This window comes from Stenella coeruleoalba, assembly GCF_951394435.1.
Source record: "Stenella coeruleoalba genome assembly, chromosome: 14".
Lineage (NCBI taxonomy): Eukaryota > Metazoa > Chordata > Mammalia > Artiodactyla > Delphinidae > Stenella > Stenella coeruleoalba.
The window spans coordinates 45,949,529-45,966,878 of NC_137160.1; the positions used below are offsets into that span (position 1 = coordinate 45,949,529).

Consider the following 17,350-nt stretch of genomic DNA (forward strand, 5'->3'; position numbering starts at 1 on the left):
TTTTTTCCTCTGTTTATTTGCCATCAAGCTCAATTCAAGGTTAAAGTTAAATACATACTTGTTGCCAATCAGCCCCAGATATTTACGTGTCAAATTAAAGCTTCTAATTCAAATCAATCCATTATTATGACCACACGCTAATTGTAACCCTAATTGATACGTATATCCCACAGTCCATGACATTAATTCCACCTGAGCAATACTCTTGTTTTTTTTCTGCACGGAAAAACTACTCTGTCACAAACAGCAAATTTTAAAGATTCGTTGAAGTCCGTTTGCCCTGTAATAGTGTCTGGTTGTCATTTTTCAAGAAAGATAAATCGGGTCCATTACCAGGAAATAGTTGCTATTGCCAGTTTTTTTAACACCAAAACTGTTCCCTGATCTTTAAAATCCCTTTCTATTGATCTCTCTCATATCAGATTGTATTGGAAAGACATATTTTAGACAGTTTAAGATCCTTTCTCATCATTGCGTAAGAAATGAAACAGACAATTTCTATTGATGGTTACTCAGAGATACGTGCTTCATTTCTTGGGAACCATACGAAAAAATCACGCGCTCTTAATATCAGGCAGATTACACAAATTTGCATGATTATTCTGAAAAGATGATTTAACAAGATGTTTGAAGTAGCACAGAGAGAAGTTTTTTCAGCTTCATTATTTTCCAAAACAACACAGATTACCAGCATTGCAAAACTTTCTCCGTCGAGCTTAAACGTACTACATGCTCGAGTGTTTTAACGTGTGGATTTTTTAATTCTAGAGGAGGACTTGCCCCTGAATATCAGGAATTTGCCAACTTAATTAAACTATCGCAGTAGTGTTTTGAAGACATTCATAATTCTCTTCTGGCTTTGCTAGTCCCTTCCATCAAAGCCACGTATTCTGAGGGTCCCTTACATTTTGCATCCCGCTCTGCTCAGACTGCGTTTCATCATCAAGCACATTTCACAGCAAGTGTGTGTGCATGTCTGCTCATCTTTTTTATGCTTGCTGCTCACATAAAGACAAGAATCCCATTTATGAAAACCGGTGCAGGAGAGTATCAGTCAAAAATTGGGGGACCATCAAACTTTAAAATGTGCAGCAAGAATGCGATGGGAATTTTGTGATATAAATTTGGTGGGTGGTGTAGAAGCTTATTATTGTGCTGTATTTTATCTTTGTAAAAGGCCTTAACATTTTAGGCAAATGACCCCAAATAAAATAATACCACGTGATAGATAGAAAGAAGGATGGATAGATAGATAGGATAGATGTGTACATATATATGAACATAGAACAACATTTGATATGTATGAGTTACTTAAACATGAGTGAAGAAGGAATTGAGAAGAAAAGCTTCTCACTCCTTCAGTTCCCTGGTTAAGACCTCAGCTTGCCTTCCTACACACTCTGACTCCTGATAGCAGCTCTTGCCCACTTCCCCCTGCCCCTCTGTCCCCTCTGATTCAAGAAATTGAATGTCGCAACCCAATAATATGCTTCAAGCAGTCTCTGTCACACAAGTAACGTCATTAGGATCATGAAAAAAAAGTCATCAAAAATATAACTAATAACCGCCCTTGTGTCACTGCCACACAAATGCTTTCACACCAGTCTTTTTATGATTAAAAAAAAGTATTCGACCACAGCTATTTTTTTAGAGAGAGAGCAAAATTCAATACGCTACCGTTCAAAAAACTTTTGCAAGCTAGACTTGAACTTATACATTGAACCTAAATTATGTTTGAAATAGGTTCCTTTATATAGTTTAGAACAAATGGTTTCCAGATGAGAGTCAAAACTCAAATATAGAGCCTCGAATTCAGAACTGTTCCATTGGTTTATGAAATTTGTAGGCTGAGGCATCATTTTGCCTTAAAATCATTTTGGCTCAAAATCTGCTAAAAGCATATATTTTTGGTCTCTTGGCTCCTTGGAGAATGTTTATCATGGATGCTATGGAATTTCTGTCAATTCCTAAAACAACCAAATATTCTACTTTTGGAGACCTAAATAAATAAGAAACACAGCTTTTTTGAACTTGTAGCATAGCATCAAGTTCAAGAGGAAAGTTTGGAGCTAAATCCATTAGATGGAACAATAACAGAGCAGATCTAGGCAAATCATCTGCATTGCCTCTGTCATCCTATTCCTTTCCATTTTTTGGATTTTCTTTTTTTTTCTGTATTACCAGATGCAGAGTCTCCTGCCTTGGGAAAGGGAAATATAAAAAGAGTACGTGTGCTTTATTCTTTCACAGAATGTTCTTCTCTTTTGAAACCAGAAAATATTCAGAATCATAAAATAATTTGAGATTTACATTTTTTATGACAAATCCATCCCTCTTTTAGCACAGTGAATGTATGCTGCAGCTTACTGATATAGTAACAATGTAACATAAAAGAGAAAGACCAGAATTTTGATTTGGGAGAATTGGGGGTGAATTCTAATTTCAATGCCTACTAAGTAAAGATCTCGCTGAGTTTCAATTTTCTCCTCTGTAAAATGGGAATAATATCAAGGATGTTGGGAGGGTCAGAGATAATGTATATAAGTCGATAACACAGTCTTTGACCCATAATAGATGGTCAGAGTGAGAACTATTACACTGCTGATATTCTAGGAACAAATAGAATTCACATGCCTGCCCTCAGATTTATTCAGCAGTACCTCCTTGAATCTGTGTATATCCAAGAGCATCTCAGGTATGATCTGTCATTGTTAGTTATCTCTATTCTCCCTCTAAGAAAAAGCCCGGTTTCACTATGGGTTTAAGTATGAATTGGAACTTGGTAGTCGCAATTCTAAAATAATTGGAAACTAACTAACTACTGTCACATGAACCAGCATAGCAGCTTATGCCCTTTTCCACTTTCTCCAATACATTTTCTTGCATGCAGCGTTCCTTTGACAAATCTTATCATAATTTATATTTAAAGAAGCACCAATAAATTGTACATGTAGTTCAAAGTTGTTTAAAGAAAACTACTTGAAACATACTAGGAAATAAATCTCTGACAAATCTGTCTCCCCATTTCCCATGATTTCTTCTGTCTTCTTCTTTGTCCCTCTTTTATCACTGGAAGTCCCAATTCTCTCCATTTGCAAAGGTTACCTCTCCCTTGAAAGGCAATTCCTGTCTCCTTTATAACTATCACAGTAATATGGTGGCATATTTTTTACTGTGATTATTATTCACAAGCAAGTACAAAGCTGTTGCTTCTGTAATAACACACGCCGGAAACCTGGGAATTGCTTTCATCTTCTTTACCTGTAGCAGCAACTCATCTCAAGGTCACCTTGGGCTGCCGTGTACTGTCTGTTACCTCTGTCACTTCCTTAATGCGTGACCTTTCATGTCCTGGCACTCCTCGCTTGACCCATCATAAAGACTCCAAATTGGTCTTCCTGCCTCTAGTCTTGCACCTCTGCAATTTTTCTCCCCACTGTTAACAGAATGTTCTTTTAAAAGCACAAATCTCACCATAGCACCAACTTTGTAAATCTTTTTTCTTTTGTCTACTTCATGAAAATCCCAAGTCTGGGGCACGACTGCCTGTTGTCTCCTGAGAAGGTAGGTTTGGGCAGGGGCTCAGAGCTTGGGTTTTAGAGTTGCCCTCTCCTGGGCTTACAGACCGGTTTCTGCACTTACTAGCTGTGTGTCTTTTACACCGATCCAACTTCTCCAGCTTTGGTTTCTCTCTGTAAAATGAGGATTGCCTGGAGCATTAAATGCAATAATTAATTTATAGTGACTAGCAGAGGGCCTCCCTCCCACATAGAAATCACTTCGCAAGTGGTTATTGTTATTCTTAACATGATGCCCTACTTTCAGTCTACCATCATTGTCTACTTGTCCCCCGTCCAACTCCACACACCGGCAGTTCCCTGACAGGGTTACAAGTTCTCAGACCTCTTCACCTTAGAACACACTACCTCTGCCTAGAGGATTCTCCGCCCCTGCTCACCTCATTAATAACAGTAATAATAATATTAATAATGCAAAGTACCTATGACTCAGTGCCCACAATCTTGGGCAAGCAAGAAATAAAACATTTTAGTATAACTAAAATTATTTTTCTTTCTTGACCTCCATTTTCCTGGGGAGTGAAAACTTACTATCAATCAATGCATGAATCCATCTCCCTTTTAGCATCCTCTTGGGGCTGTGTCAGTTCTGAAATACCCACATTGCACCAAAGTGCCGGGAAGGGGCTGTTGTTCAGTGATCTTTATCGGCTGTCCTTGCATCCCTGATAATTATACTGTCTTCATCTAGCCCTTGGTCATCAATCGGGCAGTCCTGGAAACTCCATGCTAGTTCCATGCTCTTCTTGGTCACTCAAGTATTTATTCTGCTACTCCTGCCTCACTCTTGAAACTATGAGACAGTCTGGTATTTCTGCCTACATCCCCCAGATAGTGATTTCTTCTCTGGGGTCTTGTCACGTCCCTGAGTATAACTGTGTCTGCACGTGGATGCACAAGGTACTCTGCAGAGGCTCTGCCCACCCTCTCCTACCAAGGTTTAACCCTTCTGGTGGTGGGAACTGGGGGAAGGCGCAATGTCCCTTCTGAGGGACCCACCAGCTGAGAGCCCATGAATCCTTCTTCTCAACTTTATCTAGTCTGACTAATCAGAGTGTTTTCTAGGCCTTGAGTCCTTTGGAGTCTATTCATTTTCTACCCCGAAGTTTTTTTTTCTCTGCCTGTGGCTGTAACAAACCTTTCCATGAAGCAATGAAATCACCAGCTTCACTGCTCTAATTGCGAACGGCAAAGCGATAGTAGGCAATATTGGAAGAAAACAATATTTCTTACATTCCAAGGTATTATAGCAGTGCAATATTAAAAGTAGCTAACAGTTACTGGGTGAGTAAGATACACCCTCACACAATTTACAGTCTGTATCAGTTGGGGTCCCAGGAGGCCACAGACAGTGCACTCGAATCAGGATGCTTGGAGTTGGGCTTAATAAAAGGACTATTTGCAAATATTTGGGCAGAGTGTAGACAAACCAGAAGAGGGAATGCAGTTCTCTGGGGCTAGCAATGGGGTGGGGAAGGTTACCATCTCTACACCCAAAGAAACAAAGATAGGGAGCAGTATCCTGAATCCAGAATGAGGGGATCCTGGAGATCTATCACCTTAAGGGAAGTAGCTACCTTTAATTAAGAGACAGGCAGCTTCCCACTAGCTATCTACCTTATGTTTGGTAGTGTATATATGTCCATGCCTCTCTCTCGCTTTGTCACAGCTCCCGCATAGCACAGGGAGATCAGCTCTGTGCTTTGTGACCGCCTGGAGGGGTGGGATAGGGAGGGTGGGAGGGAGGGAGATGCAAGAGGGAAGAGATATGGGAACATATGTATATGTATAACTGATTCACTTTGTTATAAAGCAGAAACTAACACACCATTGTAAAGCAATTATACCCCAATAAAGATGTTTAAAAAAAGAAAAAGAAAAAAAGAGACAGGCAGCCAGCAGCAATTCTGTCAGCAGGAAGCCCTTGGAATAAATACCACTTTCCCTGCCCTCACTCACATCTCCTTCCAGGGCTCAGGAATGGAAAGTTAGAGCACAAACAAGGGACACCTGTAGAAGTAGGCCATCAAGGGTTTGTAGAGCAAAGACTAAGATGGGGAAGAGTGGAGAGCAGCTCCACAGGGTCGGATGGAAGACACCAGCACACAGTCCATGAGAAAACTCCTCTGTATTCTTTAAGTTCAACTCTGTCTTAGCTCTGGCCGCTATAAGAAAATACAAGAGATTGGGTGGCTTAAACAAAAGACATTTATTTTATTTTTTTAACATCTTTATTGGAGTATAATTGCTTTACAATGTTGTGTTAGTTTCTGCTGTATAACAAAGTGAATCAGCTGTATGTATACATATATCCCCATATCTCCTCACTTTTGCGTATCCCTCTCACCCTCCCTATCCCACCCCTCTAGGTGGTTGCAAAGCACCAAGCTGATCTCCCCGTGCTATGCAGCTGCTTCCCACTAGCTATCTATTTTACACTGGGTAGTGTATATATGTCCATGCCACCCTCTCACTTCATCCCAGATTACCCTTCCCCCTCCCCGTGTCCTCAAGTCCATTCTCTGCATCTATGTCTCTATTCCTGACAAAAGACATATATTTTCTCTCAGCTCTAAAGGCTGGAAGTCTGAGATCAGGGTGCCATCATGGTAGGGCTCTGGTGAGGGCTCTCTACCTGGCTTGCAGACGGCCACCTCCTCACTGTGTCTTCTCATGGCCTTTCCTCAGTAAGTGCACGTGGAGAGAGAGGTCTCTCTTCCTCATCCTGTAAGGCCACTGACCCCATCATGAGGGCCTCACTCTCATGGCATAATCTAACCCTAATCACCTCCCCAAAGAGCCACCTCCAAATACCATCGCATTGGGAATTAGGATTTCAATGTATGAATTTTCGGAGCAGTGAGAGGGACACAAACATTCAGTCCATACCGAACACAGATAATGTTTTCTTTAATGAAATCTTCCTCATCCAGCAGAATTGGCTTTTCCTAGATTCTACTCCATGCTACAATGCTTTGTACATATTCCTCTGTGAAAGACATACAAATATTGTATTCTATTTTTACTGCAAATGTCTTTCTCTTTCACTGGCTTGAGTGCCTTAAGAAGAAAGAAAAATATTTTTTTTTCTGACACCAATGACAATGCCTAAAATATAAAATATAGAATGATGGCTGAATGAACAAATAAATGAATAAATGTCTTTTCTCCATTGCTCAGGATCAAACTCCTTAAAGAACAATCCTTTCACAGATAAATAAACTAATTTATGATATCACCCTTCTTTTCCTGAGAAAATATGTGTTGTTTAATCATGGCATTTCATAAGTAATACCCTAGCATTTGTCAAATCAAAACAGTTTTGATTTGATAGTGTGAATTTTAGGCAGAGCAAGAGGAAAGGAAAAAAGGAGTTTGTGGCACGGTGATAAAATATATACTGTATCTATTTGGAGGCAGGCATATCTATGAAGTTCCCTAACTTGTCAACTAGAATTTACTTGAGTTGAACACAGATGTTAACATGAATTCAGCAGGAAATCCCTACACACGATCCCATCTAAAATTACTGCACAACCTAACATACTTTGGGGCCAGAATAAAGTTTTCTTGTTTTGAACAAAGCAAATATATATTGATAAATTGGAGTTAACTATTAATTACCTGTCTCAGGCAGAGGGGCAAGCACAGCTTTGCAGTCAGTGCACCGTACAAAGACCCTTGATCCACAGGGGTGCAGAGATTAATTTCTTGCTAAACTTGAGCCTTGACGTGGGCCTACATGTAGCTGAAGAAAAGGTGCTTTTTAAATTTAAATAAAAGTGTAATTAATTGACCCAGAAGGAGCTGACCCAAAGGAAGCACCTTTTCAATTTACTGAGAGGTCTCGTTAGGTCAACTGCAGCCCTGACCTCAAGCTCACTTCAAATTCAATACATTCAAATAAGCTGTCCATCCTGTGCCTCTCTCTTTTTAATAATACAGTCATCATCCTCAGCTTCTTTGTTCAAGATCAGGGTATTAGTTTTGACACTACCATCTTCTTTAAACCCTCCATCAATCACCAATTTTGGCACTCTTCCTGAAATGAGGTGGGATTTAAATAAATAAAGAAATGTCGTATACAATTGTGTTCCAGGGACTATGGTTTAGGAAAAAAAAGAAAAGAGAAAAAAAATATATAAATATATGACAAAGAGCAGGTTCTCAAAAAGCAAAGCATTTAGTTTGGGAGATAAAAGATAAAAACATGGAGTGACAAATAACTGAAAAGGACAAAAAATGGAAAGTGTTGAATAATAAGCACAGAAATAGTCATTACAATCCCCTTGTGTCCCTCACTCTAGCTCCTCTCCTTGTCCTGCCCTCCTACGTAGTAACCTGCATCTCCATCGGCCTCCTTCACCTGTTGCCACCCAGTACAATAATTGATGTTTTCTAAATCTTGTGCAAAAAGTGAATATGGGCATTTTCAGATAACATTTTTAATAATGGAAAACATACAAGGTGAGTGAAAACAATGTGTGTAATATGCAAACGAATTTTTAGGACAAGCCCTTCCAAATACCTTGCTCACATACTTCAAAAAATAATTTTTAACAGGCATACAGCTCTCTCATGTGTTTTTTGTTTTTCTTTTTGTTTTTTTTTTTGCGGTACGTGGGCCTCTCACTGTTGTGGCCTCTCCCGTTGCGGAGCAAAGGCTCGGGACGCGCAGACTCAGCAGCCATGGCTCACGGGCCCAGCCGCTCCGCGCCATGAGGGATCTTCCCGGACTGGGGCACGAACCCATGTCCCCTGCATCGGCAGGCGGACTCTCAACCACTGCGCCACCAGGGAAGCCCTCTCAACTTTTGCAGTTGCCATCTAAAACTTTTCTACATATCTTCAAGCAAAGGATGTAATTTCTAGCAAATTGTAAGTGTTGACTTGTTTGAAAAAAACTGTTATCTAGCTCATTTAAATATATCCAGTGGAAAATTACCATATCAATTTGATACCCTTCAATAGCCATTTTAAAAGTACATGACCCAACTGTTTTTTTACACCATTTTTTCTCCTTGAATTCAGATTTCTATTCCATTTCACTGTAAAAATTTAACTTTATGTGACATACTTTTATGCATGAAGTTTAGTGTTGGTAACCCATCCATATATTTCTATTTTCCAGGACAACTAAGGTTCTTAATATTTTGATAATTAGTATATAATTTATCAAACCAACATAAATACATCTGATATTTTGATCAATAATTAGTCAGCATACAATGTAAAATATTACCAGAAATGAAAGAGATGAAACTTTTTAAAAATTATTTCAGTATCTGTGAATACTTATTAATTATTGCTAGAATAAGACACAGTTCTATATCAATTCTATTCTTTTTACTCATTTGTGGAAGTAAGTATTAGGCAGCCTTGTTCAAATAAATTATTAGTTGGGAATAAAAATCCTTCTTTTTTCCTGTAGTAACATCACTCATTTAAACTTCCTCCAAGTTTTATGTAAAAAACACACCTAATCAAAATCAAAATTAATAACCAATCAAGTGTCAACCTGGGTAGGTTCTTTACATTTTGTTGAAGGAATGCATTGGAAATCACTCGTCCTGTAAAGGATTTCTTACCAGGTCCCTCATTAGTGGCTCTCACTTTCTTAACATCAACAACTATATTTCAGATTGTCTCCTTGTTTGACATGCAGGATGTTTTTTTTGCCCCAGAGCAGTACACCAGAATGAGATTCTGGACTGGTAAGAGGAAACCTGTTTTGTTTTAAAAGTAGGAGAAGGGTCATGGCGAAAACCTGCATGGCATCTCAACCACAGATCAATTTTCAGAAAAATAAAAATGAAAGTTGAGAATTTAGAAATTAATTTCCTTAGAACCATGCCCTTGAAAGGTGTCCATGGAACCTCAAGGATACTAATATCCCATTTTGAAGACTGCTACCCAACCTACATCTTTCCCATCAGATCAGGTGGCCCAAACAGTTCTTCTAAAATAAGATATCACCAGGCCACTCTAGCGCTCAATAACTCCCAATGCTCTTCCAATGCATAAGATATAAACACATAGACCCATGAATCAATCTAACTGTGACCCCTGGCCTTTCTTAATCTGTCCTTCACCTTGACCTCCTTCCTGGGAATCTAAAATAAGCAGTCTCTGCTCTAGTCACATGCTATTACTCCCCATTGTAAGCGCACAGTTGCTCATTTTCAGATCAAGTCTTTGCTCCTGTGACTTCCTTAGCTTGGAAGTTCTTCCCAGTCCTTTCTATCTACTTGTGGTCATCTTCTCAGATACCTTCCTTCAGTAAATTGCCCCTTCCCACTGCAGACTCAACTGATCAATGAATTCTGGTGAACTTATATACAAAACTTGGCTATCAATGTGGGGACTACTTCTTTTGAGGAGAGGAAGATTAACAATAATCAGCTGTATTACTTAAACAGATGATCTTTTATTGTTTGCTACTCTTTCATATTTATTAATTTTACATTTCCAATCAGGTGGTAATTGGACAGTGCGTTTAGAAGTGTTATGTATCTCTCGCGCTAACAAACTAGATGCACAGAAGTGGAAGCAAAAAAGGGTTTGATTTCACCCAAACTCAACCAACAAACATAAAATAGCCTTTTCTTCTGAATCTTTTTGGGTCTTTTACGTCTTTCCAAAAGTCCTTCAGGCATCAAATAACCAATTAAATCTTCCAAAAGAACTGTAGCAAGTGAACTAGTTAAGTACTTATTCACTACAAGTTTTAGTGAATGGGTACAAAAACAATTTCAACAAGATAAGTTATCATTTAGCTGCGGATCCCCCACTGGACAGTAGAAGCACCTACATATCAGTGATTTGAAACTGTAGAATTCTACCAGGAGAAAGTATCCTAAGTAAATGGATTTGTGGGCTGTGAAGTGCATTTTCCCCATATAGAACAAGAGTTTACTCATCACAGTAACACCTTGGGTCACTAGTCTTGGTTTAAAAAAATAAAACTTTCTTGTTTCCTACATGCTGTTACCAAACGGACTGGAAAATGACAAGACAGAGATTGAATTTAAAATATTGAAACCTAACTAAAACCTCAGTACTAAACATTATTAACCTTGGGTTTGTTTTATTTGTCACAGCCAACTAACGCCCTCATCTGAAATGAACTGACTGTCTAAGAAAAGGCCATGTGGAGTTTCTTTGTAAAACATAAGTAAAGTTATAGCCCTCATGTCTAACTAATAATGGGTATTTCCCCTACTCTAGAAGCCTGTAGGCACTTACTCATAGTTTGAATTCTAACTACAGTTTTCATATGTACTACTAATTTGATGATGACTTGTTCTATATTATTTTTATATTTAAATATTTCAATTATATAATTTTATAATTTCCAAGGAAATTATAGAGATTTTATTAAAAAAAGAATTTTTTACCCAAGTTTAGCCCAGAGATAGCCACATACTCTGTGCTAAATCAGTATTTCCTAAGGAATCACAGGTAAGATACAGCATGGTACTAAGTATTCTAACAAGATATCTTTCTTGCCTTAATTTACAAAAATTAGAATTTCTTTAAAAGAGGGCTCTATGAAATTATTTGAGCGCTGGGGGGGCTAGATGAGTGAACTTCTCACAAAGGGTGAAACCGAGGATGTGTTTGTAGAAAAATGTAGACCCTAAGTATAACTGTATTGTTGAAATTAGATGCTGCTGTACAATGTACAAGAAAAAGGCAAAGGGTGAAAAGTGATTGAGATCCTGGAGCACAATCTCGGATTTATTCCTTATGAATCACAGTTTTGGTGAAGTGGAGAACAGAAAATTAACCCAGAAAGACAGGTTAGGTTACTCCCGTGTGCTTCTGTCTAAGTACGTCTTATAATTCTCTGATTATTTAGCCGTTTTCTTTACTCGTCTGTAAGTTCTTGAGTGCAGGAATCTTTTTATCCCTGTGCCTAGCCTAGGGACTTGGATGTAGCAGACACTCAAAAGACAGTTGTAAAGGTAGTGATCTTGGAAAGAAAAACAGCAGCGGAAGTTTCTGGCCACTGAGTAGGGCAGGGAGTCTGAGTTTCTCTAAACAATGCACTGCTGCAGCCTGCCCAAAAGTATATTGCAGCCCATCCAGGGAAGACAGAATGGAGTTTACTAAAAGTACGATACGGTCAGGTCCAGTAGAACAATAAGAAAGAGGTGATTATACATGTTTTACTAGTTCCTAGTGAGCTGGATTAGGAGTTATAATGAAAACCCATGTAGGCATTCAGGGCCAGTTTCAAGAGCATGTGACCCGTGTGATTGCACAGGGCTCGGCAGTTAAAGGAGCCCATACTTGGTTTAAGGCTCTGTTGTCACCAATTTGGAATGAATTTTTAATAATTCTCATAAAAGGGGCCCCCATTTTCATTTTTCACTGACCTCACAGATTAGGTAGCCAGTCCTGTGTACATTATTTCCAGAATTATTAACAAGTTAACTCATGAGTGAATCTGTATACAAAGAGTACTCATGATGCCATTTAATTATTTCCAAGTAATACCTTAGTTTCTAAAGCTAGTTGTTCTTCCTCTACTCTCCCTTCTCTGTACTTGTCTCAGCCTAGGTCTCTCTGATATCAGAGCCTCCTACAAAGGCTTAAGTGCATGTGTTTTCTTTGAGGGTCTGGGGAATGAAGCTGGGAAGGACAGTAGACCCATATATGGATGTGTAATCAAGTTCCCTACAGCACAGGTGCAGAATGCTCATCCCATGGGCCCTCCGGGGGATGGGGGGGCTGTGGACTGTCTCCCACAGGAGGAGAAGTGTAACATGTATCTGTTGGCTTCCATCCCCCATGGTCAAGGACTGCCCCTGAGAAGTGTCCAGTCTCCCACAATTCAGTCCTTTCTGACTTGTATTTTTATTATTTCTTGAGATATCTGATTGAACCCCTTAAAAGGAAGGCTCCAATGTCAGACACAGTTCCTAACATATAGACATAAACAAAGAGGGTGTCAAAGTGCAATTCAGATTAGTCTGAGACCCTGCATGCTTAGACCAAAACAGTAAGTGACAAGAGCTGCCGTGTTCCAGTGCACAGTGCCAGGCTTCTCGGGCAAACCATGCTTGCAGCATTTGACCATGGTCCTCATCTACGCAGCACTCCCCACCAGGTCAAAGACCTCCAGCCTCTGCCAGGAGGGCATCCATTCTTTGGAGTGAGTTGTGGGGACCGTGGAGGAGGTGCTTCGCCTTCACCTTAAGAGAAAGAGAGGAGCTTTAAGGGAACCATCTAAAGAGTGTGTTATGTGTATGTGTCCTCTGGAGTTTGGAAGGTCCTGAGGTGTGGCATCTGACACATGCCTGATAATTACCAAACAGATGATGCATTGCCACAGTCACCTGCCTGGCCAAAGAGGAGAGAATTAGAGGGCTAAACTAGGAGCAAACTGCACTTTCGCAGATGGCAAGACAAGGAGGTTCATTAAGTTTTTTTCCCAAGAGCCAATAGAATTTTAGAGGGCCTTTGACACCCCGAAAAGGAAAGGAGGTAGATGGAGGTAGGGTGTGATAAATTGCAAACCAGAAGACAAGTACAAGCCACGTTTTGGAGACTTTCAATTAAAGCTACTCATCAAAGAAATCTTGGGAAACACACAAAGGCCAAAGAAGCCCAAGGCATGAGTATGCGATTCCTCTGCTATCCTCTACCCACAGCTCTCCTTCGGGTGCCATCAGGAACTAAGGCAAGCAAACGTTAACGTTACAGGTTTCCAGGCCGAAGTAGTATTAAACTGAGGCAAGAGAGAAAATCATATTAGCTTTCAGAGTTTTAATTATGACATTGAACCAAACACATTGATCTCTAGGATGTTGTTCTTGGTTCAAAAGATAATCAGGGGCTTCCCTGGTGGCGCAGTGGTTGAGAGTCCACCTGAGGACGCAGGGGACACGGGTTCGTGCCCCAGTCCGGGAAGATCCCACATGCCGCGGAGCGGCTGGGCCCGTGAGCCATGGCCACTGAGCCTGCGCGTCCGGAGCCTGTGCTCCGCAACGGGAGAGGCCACAACAGTGAGAGGCCCGCATACCGCAATAAAATAAAAAAAAAAAAAAAAGATAATCAGAGGCTTTTTTTTAAATCTCAGCATGACGAGAAGATCTGTGTGACCTCCCTGACATTTCATTCATGGAGCAGGAAATCTCTAGTCTACAGTTGGGGTTGGAAGGGGCCACGGGGAAAATGTCTTCTGCTGTCTCTATATTGAGTCCAACAAATTCAATATATTTGTTAGAACTCTTCAATACTCGTTAGATGACTGCATGCATGAATAAATTAATTAAGTCCTCGTTGAAGACTTCTTGTACCGTCATTGAAGTCAGATTCTAACAAAACTCAGTCAGAAATTCCTACAAAATCGACACCTCCACTGGAAGGGTTGTAAACCAGGTAGCCATGAAGACATCATACCTTCACAGAGCCAATATTAAATGCATACACTTCACTGATTAAGAGGGGGTGTATTTCAAAGTGTGGAATACAGGAAACACAGGCAAATTATGCAATTATTCTGCCTTTTACTACAAAGCCCTTTGATGTAAAAAGATCTCATTAAGAACTGGTACAGGGAGAGGTGAAATGAGCAGAGGAAGCTTTATTAAGTCTATTTTTGTGTGTGTGAGAAAAAAGTGTATAGACTGAGTCAGATTAATCAGGAAACAAAGTTGGAAATCCTGAGTGGTTGAAATAAAAGATAAAATAAAAAAGGAAGGGAAAATAAATTTGGAGAGGAAAGTTGTATGCAAATTATCTTTCCATATTTTATCCCATAATTTTGTTCCAGACTTGACTGAACCTTACCTCCTCCTTTGTCATATTCCCTGGAACCCATTTCATTTCTTAACTCCAAAAGAGTCTGTCATCCATTCTCTCAATGTATCATTTTATTCTCTGTGCTAACTGACTAATTAATATTCATTCAAACATCTGTTACAGAATTTATCATGAAACCAGAACAAAATTATTTATATATAAGTATCCCTTGCTTTTCCTCTCCCTTTCCCTCTTGTTCGTCTCCCTTTCTAAAGAAAAAAGATACCTTCTGATTAGTTGTTTGATCATCCTTTTATAGTGCAGAATTTAAGTGACAGGTTGAATTTCTTGAGGAAGGCAGTCGAGTTTAGGAGCTGATTATATTTCTCTGTGGTCCTTGCTCAGTTGGGAACATCAAATAAGGCTTCTGAGAAGGAAACAGTTGTAGAATTATCTAGCGGAAGAAAAGATGATGTGAATAGAAGATATCAGTATGGCTGAGTAGGTGAGAGGGAGGAAGGGAATTTGGGGACTTGCCAAGGAGAGAAGCGCTGGGTGTCAGCAAAGAGAGGGTTGGGTTTTGATGGGAATCTGAGAGTAAGGGACAAAGAGAGAGGCTCTGGAGCAACCGTGTGATTCTGAGGAGGACGAAGAACAGGAAAAATGATGAAAGGGAGTCTTAAGAAATGTCGCTGTGGGTTATAAAGCTACTTCTATTAATATTCTTTAAAGGGTGAATGTTGTGGAAAACACAGTCATTTTCTTTTTTACTATTATTATTTTTTTAAATTTTTATTGGAGTATAGTTGATTTACAATGCTGTGTTAGTTTCTGGTGTACAGCAATGTGAATCAGTTATCCATATACATATATCCACTCTTTTTTAGATTCTTTTCCCATATAGACCATTACAGAGTATTAAGTAGAGTTCCCTGTGTTATATAGCAGGTTCCAATTAGTTATCTATTTTATATACAGTAGTGTGTATATGTCAATCCCAATCTCCCAACTTATCCCTCCCCACCCTCATCGCCTGGTAACCATAATATTTTCTTATATAAAAGTCATTACTATCCTCTTTTTCCTGATTTAAAAAAAAATATTTAGATAGCAGGTTAAGGGAGATCTTTATCTGAAGGAGTATCTACACCAGTCCCAAGGCACAAATCATGATTTGATCATCAGTCTCTGCACTAGCATTGTTCTTGGCCTGTGACTGTTTTAAACTTGATAATGTGTCCTGGGCCTGACAAATAGATGTAATGGGAAGTCTGACCAAGAGAGAAGGGCCTCTACTCCTGAATACAAAAGCAAAATTATTCAAGATAAAGCTCTTTTCCCCTTTCTCCTTCTTTCATTCCTTCTGCCTTGAAGCAGAATTGGTGGCTGAGGCTGGAGCAGCCATCTTGGACCATGAAGGTAAAAACCAAGAAAATCAAAAACCTTAGGGACTTAGGCACTGACTTATTATTAACTATTGATACTACTTATTGAGCCACTGACTTAATGCCATTGACCACTGCTTTAGAATGTTTCTGTAGTGTGAGAAAACTCCTATTTGTTTAAACCACTGTAGTGGGTTTTCTGTTACTTATCACTAAATGTATTCTTAGCTAATCAAGTATAGATCCCTCTTGATTACTAGCATTATTTCTAGGAATGGATAAAGTATCACTTCAAACCAGAACTGTCAGCAACCCTGGGATTAATTAGCTTTATTATCATAATACAAAATAATTATGTGCATATGTATACCTCCCAAGTTGGGAGAACCTCAGGAAGAAAGATTGTGTTCTGTTAGTTTACCTATCTCTAATCTTATCACAAGTACAAGGTATACTATAGCAGCTTATTAAATGCTGGCTGAGCAAAGGGATACAAAGCAAGAGAAAGAGGAACTAGCAGTTTAGGTATAAACACAGGTTCTTCAAAGCCAACTCAGAAAAGCTTTCATTGATGAATACCTTTTCCCCTACCTTTAATCATTTGAACTATATGAATAATGAAGTAGGTTAACTTTGAATTTTCTCAGTTCTAGGTTTCTAAGTTCATCTTCCCTACACATCAGCCCCACCCAACCCAGCCCCCATTTAGTGTTGCTTAGGTAATCACTCAACCCATAGGATAAATAAATCCAGCTTACATCATATTTTTTACATTCATTTTTTTTTCCTTTGTGACAGGATGCTTGAATCAAAATACTGATTTACACTTTCTGCATAAATTTACATATTATGTTCAAGCATCCTTAACTCTAATCTTGTAAAATAAAAACCAATTAATTAGTGCAACCTACTGCAATTGTATTTAAACCCAATATTCACAGCATGACACACAGTGTATTTTTAAACCAATTAATTTAATCACATTCTAGTTCTAAAAAAGCAGACACATGAAGACAAAGAGCTAGTGACAGGCATGGAAAAAGCGATAGAACCAGAGGCGGCTGGAACCCCAATATGGATTCAAACTGAACATCAATATTAACATCAAATTTTAGATTAGCAGTCTAAAAGTCAGAAATATTTATTAGAATGTTTAAGAACCTAATGTCATCAGCAACTGTTATCTTTTTTTTTTTTTTTTTGCGGTACGCGGGCCTCTCACTGCTGTGGCCTCTCTCGTTGCGGAGCACAGGCTCCGGACCCGCAGGCTCGGAGGCCATGGCTCCCGGGCCTAGCCGCTCCGCGGCATGTGGGATCCTCCCAGACCGGGGCACGAACCCGTGTCCCCTGTATTGACAGGCGGACTCTCAACCACTGCGCCACCAGGGAAGCCCAACTATTCTCTTGTGATAATAAGAGATCTATTCTGGATTTTGAAAAGGGACAATCTACTCTCAGTACAGTTCTGTGTAATTTATATTGTAAGTTATATAGCCAGATATTATGTAAGGATTGGGTTCTCTCTCCAGACTACTACTGCAATCACTGCTGTTACTGCAATCCAAAGAAATGCCTCTTTTTGCTGAACTATTACTCTTATGGTTACTATCACACAATTTAACACTTAATCATTCG

General features: G+C 39.4%; 1 protein-coding gene across 3 annotated transcripts in view; it reads right to left on the minus strand.

The window, feature by feature from the left end:
* The window catches only part of LOC307197437 (uncharacterized protein), a 231,892-nt gene that overhangs the window by 206,866 nt on the left and 7,676 nt on the right, over window positions 1-17,350 (minus strand). Inside the window, exon 2 of one of the 3 annotated variants that reach the window (XM_079943317.1) lies at window positions 14,617-14,757. The exons of the other annotated variants lie outside the window; for them this stretch is intronic. Coding sequence (XP_079799443.1) covers window positions 14,617-14,639 — 23 coding nt within the window. The 5' untranslated portion in view covers window positions 14,640-14,757. The remainder of the gene's footprint in view (window positions 1-14,616; window positions 14,758-17,350) is intronic. 3 annotated transcript variants of the gene reach the window in all.